The 16,469-nt window shown below is 35.6% G+C and overlaps 1 protein-coding gene across 1 annotated transcript in view; it reads right to left on the bottom strand.

Moving 5' to 3' along the window:
• Positions 1-216: 216 nt before the first annotated feature.
• The window catches only part of nudC (nuclear distribution C, dynein complex regulator), a 171,969-nt gene continuing 155,716 nt past the window's right edge, over positions 217-16,469 (bottom strand). The window contains exons 5-7 of the mRNA XM_081759889.1: positions 15,590-15,784; positions 13,215-13,417; positions 217-1,023 (exon numbers count right to left, since the gene is read on the bottom strand). Of these exons, the coding sequence (XP_081616015.1) occupies positions 972-1,023; positions 13,215-13,417; positions 15,590-15,784 (450 nt within the window). The 3' untranslated portion in view covers positions 217-971. The remainder of the gene's footprint in view (positions 1,024-13,214; positions 13,418-15,589; positions 15,785-16,469) is intronic.

The raw sequence follows: 16,469 nt of genomic DNA, 5'->3' as shown, positions 1-16,469 counted from the left end.
GGCAGGAATGCTGTTGCACATTATAAGCAAAGGAGAAAGATACCAAATAACACAGAATTGAGAATACTTATTAAAATTGAAATAATCAAAATCTCTGTATCGGTGTATAAGATGCATTTCCTTTTTGGATTTATTCTTAAATAAAAAAAATAGTACGCCGGCAAATACGGTACTTCTTTCTATAGGTAATCACTTTAAAATAATTATAACAACATATTCGCACCTTGATTTATTTAAGTGTAAAGAAATATACAATAACGTAATATAAAAGTTGAACGAAACATTCGAACCTCTCATACTTTTTACTACGACACACTTCTCTCTCGATCGCAGAACAAAAAGGAAGAAAGAAAGAAAAAGGAAATCAAACAACGATGCACTTACAGTATTTTTACAATGGATTAAAACTGTGCCCAGAGGAAAAAGGATCGGAGTTTTATTGTCTTTAAGAAAAAAATAAAATAAAAACCTCAATAGAGATTTGAAATGTCAGTTTCTTCACTGTAAACCTGAGGTTTGGGAAGAGTGGTAGACCATAATATCGACTCCTGGGGACAGCCGTGCTATAGATACACACAAGGCTATTCTCATGTTTCACTAGTTTTTACTTCTAAAAGAACTCGTAAGTTTCAGTGACAAAATTTGCACTATTTTTCTTCAATATTAGCTACAAGCAAAGATCAAAACACATATGAGCTTACGAACTGATCAGTCTTTACGCGTGCAAAAGTTAACTGATACTGAAGAAAAATTTATTAAAGCTTGCAACATAGGACTTATTATTCAACGTCGCTACAGAAACAGCTACGCACGCATACACATTTCACTCAAAATCAAATCAGTCGCTCCTTGCTTCTTCACATCTTCGGATAATTACTTATACAGTTGGCGTGTACAAAATGCAGGCACTGTACGTCAGAAAGTATCTGGCTTCACTGGGCAACGAGTCCAAACACACTTGCATACTTGTTTCAATTAAATTTGCACTTTGAGAAATCCATTTCCGGATGTTGTTCCATAAACCTACAAAAATGTAACAATTTATTAAAATAATAATAAGTGCTGTGAACACGTATTGAAAGCAGAAAATCAAAATTATTACTAGCATAAGAGTCAGTAACTATACTAGAGCTATTTAATGTGATCAAATATATTTCCGCAGTGCTTATTTTATAAATCTTCCTTTTACGTAGAACGTACATAAATTTTACAAAGATAATATGGATTTTTTAAAATTATAAAACAACTACTGTATTATTCAAAACATACAGTTTAAATATAAAAAATAACTAAGCTATTTTTTGCATGAGTTTTGACTACTACAATAAACTCGCACGAAGTTGATTTTAGTGTAAATTAGAATCTAACATTAATTATATTTATCTTCGCACAATTTCCATTAAATGACGTTCTTGTACAATTTATATAGCTATTAACTGGTAACAAGCTGAAAATTACACAATCGACAAAAAAGTAATTGATCACACACAAGCAGAAATTGTAAGGCAGGAAAATATTATATTTGTATATACTCTCACATATCATATCAAGCAGCCATTTTCCAATGGTGTGCCGCGACGGAATACTGGTATACTGGGAGAAAGTTAGGACATTATGGAATATAATACACACTTTGTAGAATGTATTATTTATCTCTTTCAAAAACAAAAAACAAACAAAAAAAAACTATTTTTCATTACTTATTAGTCTGGTAGTTGTAGTTCAGCAAGTAATGCTTCTTTATGATCAAAAATACAAAGCTAAAATACAAACATAAATAAAATATGTTTTTATAGATGTGCCGTAAAATTATAAATTAGTGTGCCAAAAACTAAAAGAAATTGAAAAACTCATATAAAGGGCTAAACAGCGCATGTTCAAATAGATGATACACTAGATTACGCACACGTTTTTCAAAGTCATTATTTCTGGCTTTTTCTGGTTCAGTGGTAGAGTGCTCACGTCTGATGCTAGGTCCTTGGTTCGATCTGAGCTCGTGCCAAGTGGAGTTCGTGGTGGAAACACCGTGTGCGTAAGTTTTCTCGGGATTATCCCGTTTCCTCCCACTTCTCTCATTCTACAATTTTGTGTTATCAAAACCTACCTTGCTTCGGAGCATAACAGTAGGATTAACATTTAAAGAAAAAATACTTCCTACTACTTTAAGTAGCTCCTCAATTGTCTGATGATACTGAGTCAACCTGAAAATTCCTGTCCTACTGGGTAGAATACCCGAAACCACTTGAACTGAAAAAACGCTCGCTAACCACTGGGATACTTATACTACGTACCATCATGGTTTCACAAAATCGTCTATGATTTCTAATAGTGTCCTAATATTTCTGCTTTCCAAACAAGTGAGCAACTTGAATACTCCAGCATTTAATCCAAAATCAACATAAATATCACTGTCCTCTCATATTAAATGAATATGATGATAAAGGCATGTTAATGGTGGCGTTCTTGATGATCTTGACTTTGCAGATGACATCTGCCTACTAGCGCAACGATTTAGAAATATGGAAATAAAATTAGAATTACCTAGGTACTAAAGGAGAAAGCTAAGCGAACTGAGCTAAAAATAATCTCATGTACAATAAAAGCAATGTAAATAAATGCACGTATAAAATGAAAGTTCCAGATTAATTACGAATCCGACATGTAAATAGGGCATTTATGCAATCGTACTAGTGTGGAGACATATTATTTCAAAGCAAGTGAAGATTCGAATTTTTAACTCAAATGTAAAATTAATCTTACTGTATTGTTGTGAAACATGGAGAATGACAGCTACTGTCAACAGACAACTACAAACATATCTTACAAATGTTTGTAAATCGATGCCTAAGAAGAATTCTAAAGATAAAAGATGGCCGGAAACAATTCCCAATGAACAACTATGGGGAAAAATCAAACCAACGTCCAATTAACAACCAAATTAAAAAGCGAAAATGGAATTGGATAAGTCATAATTTGAGGAAAAAAAGAGGAAACCATAGAAACAACAACTTAAGACTGGAACCCACAAGGAGCAAGAAGAAAAGAACGGCTTAGAAAAACCTATAAGAAAACCGTAGAGGAATAAACACGCCAATACAGGAAAAGTTGGAAAGAAATTAAGAGGTTAGTCAGCAATAGGACGAGATGTAAAAATTTCACTGCTCCCCTGTGTTTCAAATGGAACAGAAATTAAGTCAATTATGATGTTCGGATTGGTGGAATAAAAAAATGGGAGAATTCCCAACACTGAGTGACAAACTCATGGAATTAGCTGGGCTTCGAGCGCTTAGACTATTTGTCCCTGTCACAAAGCCCAATGACCGATACTTGCTTCTTACAAAAATAAAATAAAATAAAAAACAAAATAAAACTTCTAAAACAGTGTAAACTGAATTCAAGCTCGCTGAAATAACAAATTAACACAACGAAATCTATAAAAAATACAGATTGTAAACAAGCTAAAATAATAATTAACAAAACAGAAAACACAACAAGAAAAGCAATTAAAAATAGTAATAATAATAATAATAAAACACGTTACCTACTTCAATTACACGAATAAAACCGAGAATACAATCACCAAAAGCAAGGTTATTCCCTGAAACGTAACTAGTATTGTTTAAAAGTTTTAACTATTCTTACCGAGTACTCTGGACAATCTACAAGAATGTGCCGAATATTCACTGGGACGGTAAGTCTTACAAATACAAACGTTTTAGTTATGCACTTGTGTGAGATCAGATGTCCAATGAGCTAGTGCGCCAGAATCACTTAATCTCGGCAACTGCAATTCGCGCAAAATAAAAATATAACTTTACATGTTTTCGCTGGCCTTATTCCAATTCACTTGCCAATAAGAACGCATCCGATGGACAAAATAGCTACAGAGACAAGAGCACATGAAAGAATGCTTCAATTGAACGTTCTGCCAATGCGGTATTCTTAGCTACTGTTAGCACGCTGGTTTCCCGAATACCTACGTACATGACCTAGGGCTAAGAAGACAACGATCATACAGCCCTGGCAACATCTCACAAGAATGATTTGCACGAGAGCGTGTTCACTCAAGATACTCTGAAGGCTTTTAATACCACTTCTGAGCAGAGAAGCACAAAACGAAGCGAACGCTGTAGCGGGTGGTAGAGTACAAACTGCTTTCAGTTCAAACATGAATATTGAACATAAACGGTGCAGACTAAATTCTGGGTTGTCTTTACTCGTGATGCTGACATAGCCAATAGAATTATTTCTGGAACATATCATAATTGGAGTACTATTCTAACAACGCTCCGAACTCGTGCTAGTTTTCCTGGAAGCTGTTGTGTTGTTTGACGTGTGGCAACTGAAGATCGAGCAGTGGCGGAGTCAAAAGTCATGGTGCAACAGCACACACACACACACAAAGAGACCGTTATATAAATCTGACTGTGGTGAGAAGACTGCCGTATGTAAAGAACAGTGATAATTTCAGAATATATTTCCTTGGGAAATTTTCAATAAATGGGGAATCAAACTAGTACTGAAAAAATACTGGCAACTCACACTGAGCACGATCGGAGATGTGTCCTAGGGGAAATTTCTTAGCTCCGGAGGGTAATCTCTTCCCGAGCCACCTCCTGAAATCACCATTGCGAAGATGCGTTGCATACTTGTTAAATCTGGCACCGATGCAGAAGATGCAGAAATACAACGCAGATAGGCTTATAATTTAAAAGTCTTTCACGACTACAAACGATGCTTTGTTTGTTTCAGCATAGAAGTCTGATGCAGGACTATTGCGGAAAGCACCAGTAGCTGGCCGAATGCCCAAGTGAACAGTGTGAATTTCACTCAGTACAGAGGAAAACGAGAAAAGCAATAATCATTACAACCACTGTCTAACTTGGACCGGTAAATCACACCAGAACATACGATAAACGCCTCACGTGGGGGTGGAAAGTACAGAACGCAAATTCAGAGCTCGGAGACAACAGTACTTATGATTCCGAGTGGGATGTCCACGTTAAGGGTTGATCGAACGTCAAATACAGAAATCAACAAATGAAAGAAGAACCACCGAGATAAAAGTCCAGATCAAGAAGACAAGTTCGTCAGTGAGAAGTATACAAGTTAAGTTTCTTTTGACAGAAAACCGAAAAACTGTCTCGTTCGACCTGCGAACAAGGAGTATTAAAATAAGTTAATGCTGTCGAGTATACTGCGAAATTTCGGAAGCGGCAATAAATAACTAGATCGTTAACGTCTAGTATGTGCAACAAAACATTTCGTGACATAAGTGTGACACTAAGGACACTGCCTTGAAGGTTACTATTTTACTGCAGAAATCCTCTGAGATACTAAAGCTCACATGTATCCTAAAATAACGTTCACTTAGAAAGTTCTCTATGAATTGCGCCAATTGATCACAAAATTCCAGTGACCAAGCTATTCTAAATTTTCTTAATGCCAACCTGTCACAAGCCTTCTCTAAATCGAATAATATAGCAACAAGGTGCTTGCGATGGAGGAAAGCTTATTGAACACGGCTTCCAAGATTAACAAAATTGTCCGCAATGCGCATGAAAAAGCGAAATGCACACTGAATTTTACTCGAAAGACAACTGAGTCTTGAATATCAAAGTAGAAAAGTTGTTCACTATGCACTCAACCAGCTTATAGACGCAGCTCCTGGCAGTTGCTGCGGCTTTCTCTGGTTTCAAGACTGGAAGAACAAGAGTCTCATACCATCGAAGTGGGAGCGTCTCCTCCGACCAGATGCAATTACACAACTGCAATAATTAGTAGGAGTATCTTGAGGGGCGTTGCGCAACATATGGTAAGATATATATATATGATCATTCCCTTGAGAGGCACTGGACAACTTACGTAAGGCAACCTCGAACTCAACAGCCGTGAAGGGACGTTATAATGTTCTGTATTAACGCTATGGAAGTTTAGAGGGTTATAATCGGTACAAATACGAAAGCGATTAAACTCAGCAGAAGTCTGTAGAGTTAGATATAAAAAACTAAGAGTATCTATACAGCAGAGAAAATCGTTCTTCATTACTTTTTGACAGATCTTGATTATAAATATACACTGCACTCACTTCTCACAAAATGTTTGTTAAGTCCAAGCTCAAAATTTGGTAGCCAATAACTCGGGAACTATAGTTCTCCACTTACCAAAATTTGAAATGTTGGTAGACATTAACAAACTTAATATATGTGTCAAATACAGTGGTGGAAGGCATTTGATTCTTGAGTTATTGGCCAACAACTCGAGGACCTAAAACCTGCATAACGTAATAGTTCATATGCATAGTAAGCTCATAAAGATCTGTCACCATGCGAAATTTGATCAAGATAGAATGAGTTCCAACAATCGCTTTTAGTAAAATTCCCTAATTGCACAGACTTTAAACCAAACTTCGATCGGCAATAACTTGAAAACTAAAAGATCTGTACACGAAAATATTTCAAGTACATATTAACATAGCCAAATTTGGTCAAAATCAAATTAGAATCGTCGATAGCGTATCACATATAATAGCCTTTCACTAAGTCGAACCCCAACTTTGATGGCAAGAACTCCAAAATATTTCATATGTGTACTACACTTATGAAAGTCTAATACCCATACAAATTTTGGTCAAGATTGAATGAATTCCATCGATCGCATACGATATAAATACGTTTCTAATAATAATATTTCTTAAAAAACGAAAAGACAAAAAGTGTCGGTGGAAAAAATCGTTGTCACAGAGATCTGTATGCACTTTCCATGTCAAGAGGTCCAGAAGGGGAACACCACACAGGAAGATAACACACGAATAAATACCAGGGCCTGTGGACAAGAATACCGTCATTAACAAAAGCATCTCATTCTCATCAAGATATGCTATCACCTGACGGTCAGGATCGCCAAATTTAGATACAGATTCACAGGCGTAGTACACATTTATATCACCGAAAATCAACACCAGGAGTTCAAGTTGATTGTAAAGCTGAAACAGATAGGCTGCCGAAAAACTTTCGCTAAGAGGAATATACAACGAACAAATGAGTGTGCAATGAAAGAGAACTGCTTGAAACGAAAAAGGATATTTGTGTGCCTGCAATGGAAGGCGTACGCAAATCAACCAACAGGGTCCTGATCATACATAACTTGCAGTATATATCTATATCTATCTATCTATCTATCTATCTATCTATCTATCTATCTATATATCTATCTATCTATATATATATATATATATATATATATATATATATGTATAAATTTGATAGGCTTAAGATGACTTTGTACAAGCAGACAATTGCTTTGAGTAGTGCGAAATCAGTTGTTTCATTTCCTCAAGGTGACTGCTGAAGCCGTTAATGTTGCATTGAAGAATTATATATTGAATTGTCAAGGCAAACCCTGGCTTATGAGCCACTTATGGTTCATCTGCTACACATCAGTTCGTCTTCAATCATACCAGGTTTCAGTGAAATTAAAGGTGGCTTGCGAACTGATAGAGATGCCTGTTTTCCCTGAGAGGACAGGGTTGGTAAGACGACGAAGTATATGCTGGCTTAATTTCATTCCAGCAATGCATGGCGAGTGGCGTGGCGATGAAATGGTATCAAAGACTATCGCTACGAATAGCACGTAGAGGTTTGGGATGTAAATTGAATGAGGCAGCAACCAAGATTTAAGGTTCTACACTTTTAGCTGTTATGCTGGAAACGTTACTTGCTTGGACTGAAATCTGGGAAGTGATTACAGACGCGAACGAAACAAAGAGGGAGGTAGAAACGCTCTAGTGGATACGAGTTTTCGCATGGAAAGTGGAAATATTTCTTGAGCTCCCGGGTGAGTTTCGCTGTTTGAAAGGCTGTGAAGTCCCTAGGTCAAGCGGAATAATCACCCTTAAAGTTAACACAATAGGATTTGGTTGCTGTCAGGGGTCCCCACCGTGTCTTCCCTGATCACAATTCGCACAAAGTGGCCGTTGTATTACAAGAACAAGAATGTACCCGAAATGCTGACACTTAAACCAGCGAAGAGGACTTGATATAAACGGTCGAACTTCGAGACAATAATAACCAGCTTTCACCAATCCCAGAAACATACATAGACAAAAGTAAACCCTGGTGATTGTTGGAATCAGTTCACCTACCTCTTACTTCTGGTTCGATCTACTTCAACGACATGTTGGTCTGCTAGCTCCGGTTTAATCTCCTCGGTAGCTGCGTTTAAATTATCCCAACAAAGTTACAGAACGCCTAACACTCAGTAGACCGTACACTTAATACCACCACTTGGGTGGTTAGAGTATACACCTGCATTAGCACCATGCTTTTTCTTTAATCACAATGTATCGAACTAGAGCAATTTCCACATTCTCTGCCACGTGATCCAGGACTCCAAAAAATTAAATATTCTTTGAATTTTTAAAATTCACTGGACCTCATATTCCAACAAGACATCGCGAGTCCCTACCACGAAGAAAACAGAGCACTATACTGGGTATACACTTTCTGCCCTGGTTTGTTAGGTATGGAGACCTAAGCGTGTGGAACATGACAAAATGGAACTTGACTATCAGACGAGCTCTGAAAACGACTATTGCTTAGCTACGTTAACGACACTACAGTATATACATGACAAATACGCAATATCCACGACCGGTCATCTACCTAAACAGCTGCTTATATGGTAGCTCAGAAAGTTGAATACGAAGGCAATTTGATAAGTAACTTGAGAGCTTAAGAGCTTAAGCATCCACCAACCATCCATTGTGCTTTAGAAAGAATAAAAGCCGAAGTGAGAATAAAACTGACTGTTTCACATGCGGCAGCAAGTACTGAAATTTTCAGAAGAGTAATGAGTAACAAGTTTCTGCCTTTTTCCATTTATTTTTATAATATTTTTCTTAGAAAACTGCCAATGCAAAATATAAATCACACGATAAAATCACTTTACCTTCCAAAAAAGTAACTTTGACAACTTTGAAAAAAAGTAGCTTTTAGTGACCAACTTGAAAAAAAGTAACTTAGTTAAAAAAGTGACTCGCTATGAGCCCTGGTATTGGCAAAATGGATTTTTTTCCGCATATATTAAGAACATGACAATCCTCTTGCGTGTTTCCCTTACCACATGAATTATTACACTAATGAAAGAAGTCCATTGTTTAAGTAGTACGAATTGTACAATATATATATATATATATATATTGTACGCCACTGGAAAGGGATACGACTTGTCATGGGGGAAGAAATCAGGTACAAGAAACATATAGGAACTTAAACAATTAAATGGAACTAAGGTTCGACCCAGAAGAATAAATTCAAATTCACATTGGAAATGAATTGAAAACACTTGATTCTGTAAAATGAAAGGATGAAGTTGATAAGGCCTATTTTTACCCTATGATAGAGTTCACATTTTTATTTACTTATTTTCATTTATTTATTATTTACTTATTTTCATTTTTGAAATACTTTTGATACAGAATATGTACTTTATGTTGTATAATTAGTATGTTTGTGTTAATAATACCAGTTTATTTTTCTGCTTATAAAGTTTGCCTTGAAAATTCTTATCGAAAAAGAAAAAATACAACAAATAAATCGGAATGAAATACCGTAAACTCTATGCTATAATGTGCAACGCCGATAACATAGATACATTCACGGATTCACTTTACTAAATACTATTTTAATGTACTAGCTGAACTTGCTTTTTTATATAGCACGTCATTCACATATGAACATTAATCTCCTTGTCATTCCTCACAATATCTGTATATGTCCCTTTAAGACACAAGTGAAGTACGTCTTGATAAAAAATCAGCAAGGGGGTACCATAAAGGGGATTTTTAATTTTTTTTTTTCAATGTCTCGTACCGTTTGCAAGATTAAGCCTACTTCCTGTTGGAGGTTCTAAATCAAGCATTATGAGTGTTTTCCTCCGCCTTGCATGCAGTATGTAATAAGCAACCACATTATGTACACAATTATATCAGTGATATATGGTGTTTATTGGACAAAACACTCACGTAGTATCATAGGCGTGGATATTTCTGCAGACTCTTTACATGCAATAGTATTCACCACAACTTATGGATCCCCTACTTTATGCCATTCCAAATTATAGCCCCTTTGAAAGTATAATTTTCTGTACTTTTTCTAGTGATTTCATGTATTAGTTTGCAACCCTGCATAATTATTTAGAAGCAAGAGTGTATGTTCTCTGTATACCCCAGTCTCTCCTCTAAACATTTGTCTGATACGTACGTCCTGAGCAACTGAATTTTCGTAAACGCTTGCAAATGCAAAAAATGGCACTCCGCCGACAACAAAAATGGCTGCTTGTATATACGACAACGTGAATGATGTTACTGACCTTCTTATACACAAGGTTCATCATACTCCAATTTCTATAATTTTCGGAGATGGTCGAGCAACCATTTTCCCCATCTTTAAACCACTTCAGATGGATTGACCCCAAAGTGAAATGACACGAACCTTTCCAGACCCGAACCTCATCTATGTTGAAAATTTGATTGAGATCGGTCGGGTGGTTCAAGAGTTATGAAGTCACAAACATAGTCACTTTCAATTTTATACAACAAATAGAAAATAAGTTTTTGCATACCTTGCATTGTCTCAAGATTACTTTTCCTTGATTATTTCATCATTGCAATTACAGAATGCAACATGTGATCCTACTTCATTAGGATGAAGGTACCGAAATTAAATCAAGAGTCTTTCTTTTCAGTAATTTTTCATCACAAGAAACAAGAATTCTCTATAGAGACTGGCTACTATAATTCATGCAGGGCTTCCACAGAAAAGTGAAGAAGCGATTTCCCTGACATTCTCTGACACAAAGTGTTGTTTTCCCTGATATAAATTCTTGAATATAAATGGGAAGATATGAGGCAAGTTCTACCATACACTATTTTAATGGCCTTCTCCACCCCCATACATGTCCAACATACTCCTTTAATTATCATTTATATATTTGTTGTGTTCAATATAAATAATTGTTATTTACACAAAATTTATCATGTTAAGTATATAGTAGCACATACCTTGACACTGCAAATTAGACTTTTTTTGCTTGAAAAAACAATAAAAAGCAACATAATATGAAGTCGAGAATATATTGCCAATTCCCCCTGAGACCTATAATGAAATGAAATTACATTTTTAAGTTTTACGTTCCACCGTTATGCCGTCTAGGCTAAAGGAGACGATGATAAGAAATTAATGAAATGGTGGAATGAAGAAAGTGGGAGGAAACGTGAGAACCCCGAGAAAACCCACGCACACGGTGTTTGTCCACCACAAAGTTCACCTGGCGCGAGTTGGGATCTAACCAAGGACCCCATGAACGAGAGGTGAACGTTCTACCACTGAGCCACTGTGGTCCACTATCAGTCCTAATATTGCCAACTCTGAGACATTTTAATCCTCACATTTACATTTTTTAAACAGAATCTTCTTTTGCTTTCAGTTCTTTAATTTGTTCTACGAAAGCGTCTTGTTCTTGTTTGTAACATAATTTAATCTTCTTTGCTTCCAATTTCTTAACTTCAGCACTTTTCTTTTTTAACCTTTGATTTTACTTTTCTCTGCACTTTCGATTCGTTTCTGTGATATTCCTCACAGCGTTTCCGAGCTGAACAAACTCAGAGAAGCATTCTTCGCTCAACAGGAACAGATTCTACACTTCCATAATACATAATTGCATCATGCACTCGCTCCTGTGTTACCAGAGAATTTTTCGATTTGGTTTTCTACAATAAGTGTCTTACTAACTAAGAACCCGCCCTCCACTGAGACATAGCCGTGGGATGAAATTAAACATTTTCACAACATTCCACAAATCAGAATATTCTTGTTTCTTGGACATTACTTTTGCAAAGTCATCTAACCTGATGCTGCCCATCTTCTCTTCGTATTCTCTGAAGTCATGAGACCCCCGAATTTCAGTACAGAAAGACAAACTGACACTTTGCTTTCTCAGCTACAGAATCAGATATTGTGTTATGCTCATGCAGAGTTTATAGGATGCGTTTCGTCCTAGTCTCAGGGAAGTTCTGGATTATTCTTTTGTAACCTGGGGTCCAACGCTAACAGAGCACGTACCAGTTTGTACTCCAGAGGGTTCCTTTCCACAATCTTTTTGATTGTGCCAGCAAAAAGTTTCGACCGTCAAGCCCGAAAGCTACTTTATCTGATGCTTTCAATTCTTTCAGTAGTTTTTCTGTCTTAAAACCGATGTCCACGAAGATGACACTTCGATTTCTGCTTTTACGTCATCAATTATCCCACTCTTTGTCTCTCTCTCTCTCTCTCTCTCTCTCTCACACACACACACACACACACATACACAATACCTCATTCCCTCAGCACGCAAAAACAACAGTGCATCACTGTCATCAAGGGAATGCTTTACCACTGTGGTCCTTTCCACATGTCAATCTGCACAACTAACAGAGAGGAAACAATGTTGAATTGGAAAAAAGAATGTTACACTTTACGTTCCCTGACTATGACATTTTACGAAAAATGCATGATTTTCCTGATATATTTTCATTTCCCTGATATTCCCTGATTTTCCAGAATGTGAGAATCCTGTTCACGGTTATTTTCTTTAACTGACTGTTAATATCGCTTTTGTGCATTTTTCATACAACAGCCTCTAGATATCTTTTTAACAGCGTGTAATAAGTGTCTGCGAGTTTTGTACTGAACATTTAAAAGTTGTGTCCATTAATACACAGAAGAGGACATAAATAAAAGAATACGAATTCACAACTCGATCTATTTTCAGAGGTCGATTTTCCTCTAAGGATGTCTAGATTAAATAAAGCGAAATCATCAGGAAAAGTAATCCTAGATCAACCAAGGTACGTAAAAATTTTGATTTATTTTTTAAATGTGACTTCTCCATAGCTAAGAGAATAACATATCCAAAAATCTCCACGGTAAAATTAGCTCAGGATTTCGAAAAATGTACGGAGAAATACAACACACTACCGAAAATACATGAAAACTAAAAAAATATTCAACTTTGTAGGCCGAAAAAAATACTTGCTCATTAATACAAATATCCTAATTATACAACCATTACATGTCATACATTTGCCAAAAAGATACCAAAAGTATTCCAATGAGCCTTATCAACCTTCATCCCTTCCCACCTCTACTCTAGATCTAGAAATTAAATTTAAGTACTTTTTAATAACATCTTGTTTCTTCTGTTCGTCGGACGTTGGTAAGCCAAGTTCCCTTTGGCGCTGATCATACATCATTTTCTCTACTAATCCTCGAGTTTCGCCATCCAAATCGGACAATTTCGAAGGTTCTGGATTGATTTTTTGCGTATTTATCTCTGGATCAGTAGTTACTAACCGTGACCACCACTCCATTTTATTCACCTGAAAAGATTATAGTTAGTTACAGAAATTTCAAACACTTTCAATAATACATCATCTACTCTACAAACAAACAGTTTGCAAGAAAAATATAGAAGTCAAAGACACAGTATAATAAAGAATCAAAACAATACTCTACTGTAACACAATCTTTTGCTTCCAAAAAAAAAAAAAAAAAAAAAAAAAAAAAAAAAAAAAAAAAAAACGGCATCAGAACTGTCATAAATCATTTTCCTACTTTCGAATCGTTGTTTCTTTGCAGAACACTAGCAATTATCTATTACACTTTTTGTTCAGTTATTTCTGGAACCCCTACTCACATGTTCCTCTCACTTGAGACGGTACAACAGCGGCGATAGTTCAGTTGAAACAGAAAAAAAAAGACAAAAGAAAGTTATCACGAATTTAATACAAATATAATTTCTATAAAATAAATGTCATACTGAAGTTTTCTCGAAAATTGATTACAGTGTGTCGTACAAAGGTATTCTTATTTCAGGCTGCTTACTAAAGCAAAATTAAAAACATTGCACAAAGTTACATCTCCCCAGTAAAATAATGGATGAACTTCTAAAACATTAATTGTTGAATCCGAGAAACACACTGCGGACCATGCTAGTAAACAATTATGTCTACGCCAGCATCTTTCTGCTGCGAGCCCAGGATGTGTCCTGCATACTAAACTATTTCCAACATTATCTGAGTAGTTCAGGTTCAAGGCGAATACAAACGCAGAGCTCCAAATCATAAGTGGTTTCTTTCTTTTTCTTCCTCTTACTATAGCCTTTTATATATATTCATAGATATTCGCTCTTTGACTTCAACATCCGTTATTTGAAAGCGAATTGGTGATATCAAGTAATAGTGCAGAAACTGCAAGCATAATTTATTTATTTAGCATTTGAGAAACTTGCACTACATATTTTGATTTAGTTTGTTCCGTAGATATCGAATTTAGAATTAAAAATGGGGGCTTTCATTTAAAAAATTACAGATGGGCCTCGTGGGGCCCACACAGAGCCGCATACATTTTGAAAGGGCGGACACCCGATAGTTCTATTGGTATCCTGCAACTTTTGTATCTTTCAAATTTTCAGAAAAACGCATTCTAAGAAAGATATTTAGCCGTTCCGGAACTTTTCACACTACTCACCCTAATAGTTTTTCCGGCCCCGTAGGGCCTAATATTCACATCCTACAGTTTTGAGCAGTACATATTTTGATTTAGTTTGTTCCATAGATACCGAATTTGGAATAAAAAAAGGGGGCTATAATTTGAAAAATCACAGATAGGCCCCGTGGGGCTCACACGGGGCCGCACACATTTTAACGGGCACGAGTTCTCGATAGATCTGTTGATATCCTGCAACTTTTGTGTCTTTCAAATTTTCAGAAAAACTAATTCTAAGCAAGATATTTATCCGTTCCGGAACTTTTGACAAGCACTATATATATAACCCGCTGCGACATTTTAATATCTGGTTGCACAGAACTTCGAAAGAAATAATATCTACCGGCAAGATTAGAGAGAGATGGAAATTATGAAGTCCGTGAAACCCTGTAAATTAAGTTAGTACACAAAATATAATTTGGACTGTCCAACCCATACTCTTTCACTTTTTCTAGGGTGGAACAAAGCAATATTAAATAGTAAGTTGAAATAGGGTACGTAATTATTAGAATAAACAATTTCGAAAAATAATGAACAATACTTTAACAAGCAATAACAACCAACGCAGTATTGCAAATATTTAAATAATTACAAAAGTTTAAAAAAATATATATATATTTCAACAGTTGAAAACAAATTAATACAAATTGTAGCAGCTTTAATAATTATGTAGTCATACGATCTTATCGAGAACATTTTACATGTTTAAAGCTGCTATCTTTTTTACTAAATGTAAATAGAAATATGTTGAATATTTAAGATATACCAATAATAATAATACATTACCAACATAAATACAACAATTATTGTTAACTACATATAAATAAATTCAGGAAATGGACATCCTTACATACATCATGACATGATGTTCAGTAGTTGAGAGAGTGCCCGAAAAGAATCTTAACCTACCTTGCACTTTCTCAAATAAACTGATGAAAATAGTAGCTATCCCAGCAACTAACACATCCGATATTGTAAAGCAAACTTAGCTATTACGAGCTTACCTTTTCTAACGTTATAAATATACATTTTCCATCTTCAAGCACCCATGTTGATTCTTCTAACTTTACTTCGTTGTACAATTCACCATCAATTATTAAAGGCTGCCCTTTCACGCCACATTTTAAGTGTCGCTTCTGTATGTCGATTACTAAATCTCGAGGTCTCAATTTGAAATTTACATTAACTGGAACTCTCAACTGAAATAAGAAAACAAGAGTAAATTAAGCAACGTATTACTTTTTTAATACTTCTAAAGAGAAAAGATTAGATACAGAAAGTCACTCAATGAAAAAAGCATTTGTAGATAAACTTACTCTTCCGAAATTAATTATAGCCTTAAATTTTAGTCATGTACAATATATGAAACCCAGTACGCATGTACTTCAAGTCTCCTAGCTGACCCTAAAATTCGAACTCAAAACTTTCTTTTTTGGCAGGTACAGTTTAAAAGTGAGGAATGATGATGCGCAAAGACGACTAAGCTAGCAGATATTTCATTTTGATCAGAAAGAACCGTTCCACTAAATTCCTTACTTCACAAGACGTATCAACTGAAGATTCGGCAATTTTGTTTCTAACTCTAATATTTCTAAAACACTACTTCAGTGTAAATTTTGTGCTTTTTTCGGTTAAAAAGAGGCGCAGACTACGACCTAGTAATACATAATACAATTGTATTCATTTAAACATACAACAGTCAGAAAAATAAGTGCCTGAATGAGCGCTCATGGTGGAGGCGAAAAAGTCGAGAATTGTTGTTCCTGATAGCTGCTGTTTTTCTTAAACATTTAATTCAAATTCAGGATTTAAGATCGCTCATTAAAATTTTCAATCCATAGATTGTAAAATACAAATACTCCAGTAATCTTCCAATTCGAATGC

This window comes from Thermobia domestica, chromosome 5 (genome assembly GCF_964235325.1).
Source record: "Thermobia domestica chromosome 5, izTheDome1.hap1.1, whole genome shotgun sequence".
NCBI lineage: Eukaryota > Metazoa > Arthropoda > Insecta > Zygentoma > Lepismatidae > Thermobia > Thermobia domestica.
Note: the sequence above shows the minus strand (reverse complement) of the source record. Positions and strands in the feature narration are given on the sequence as shown.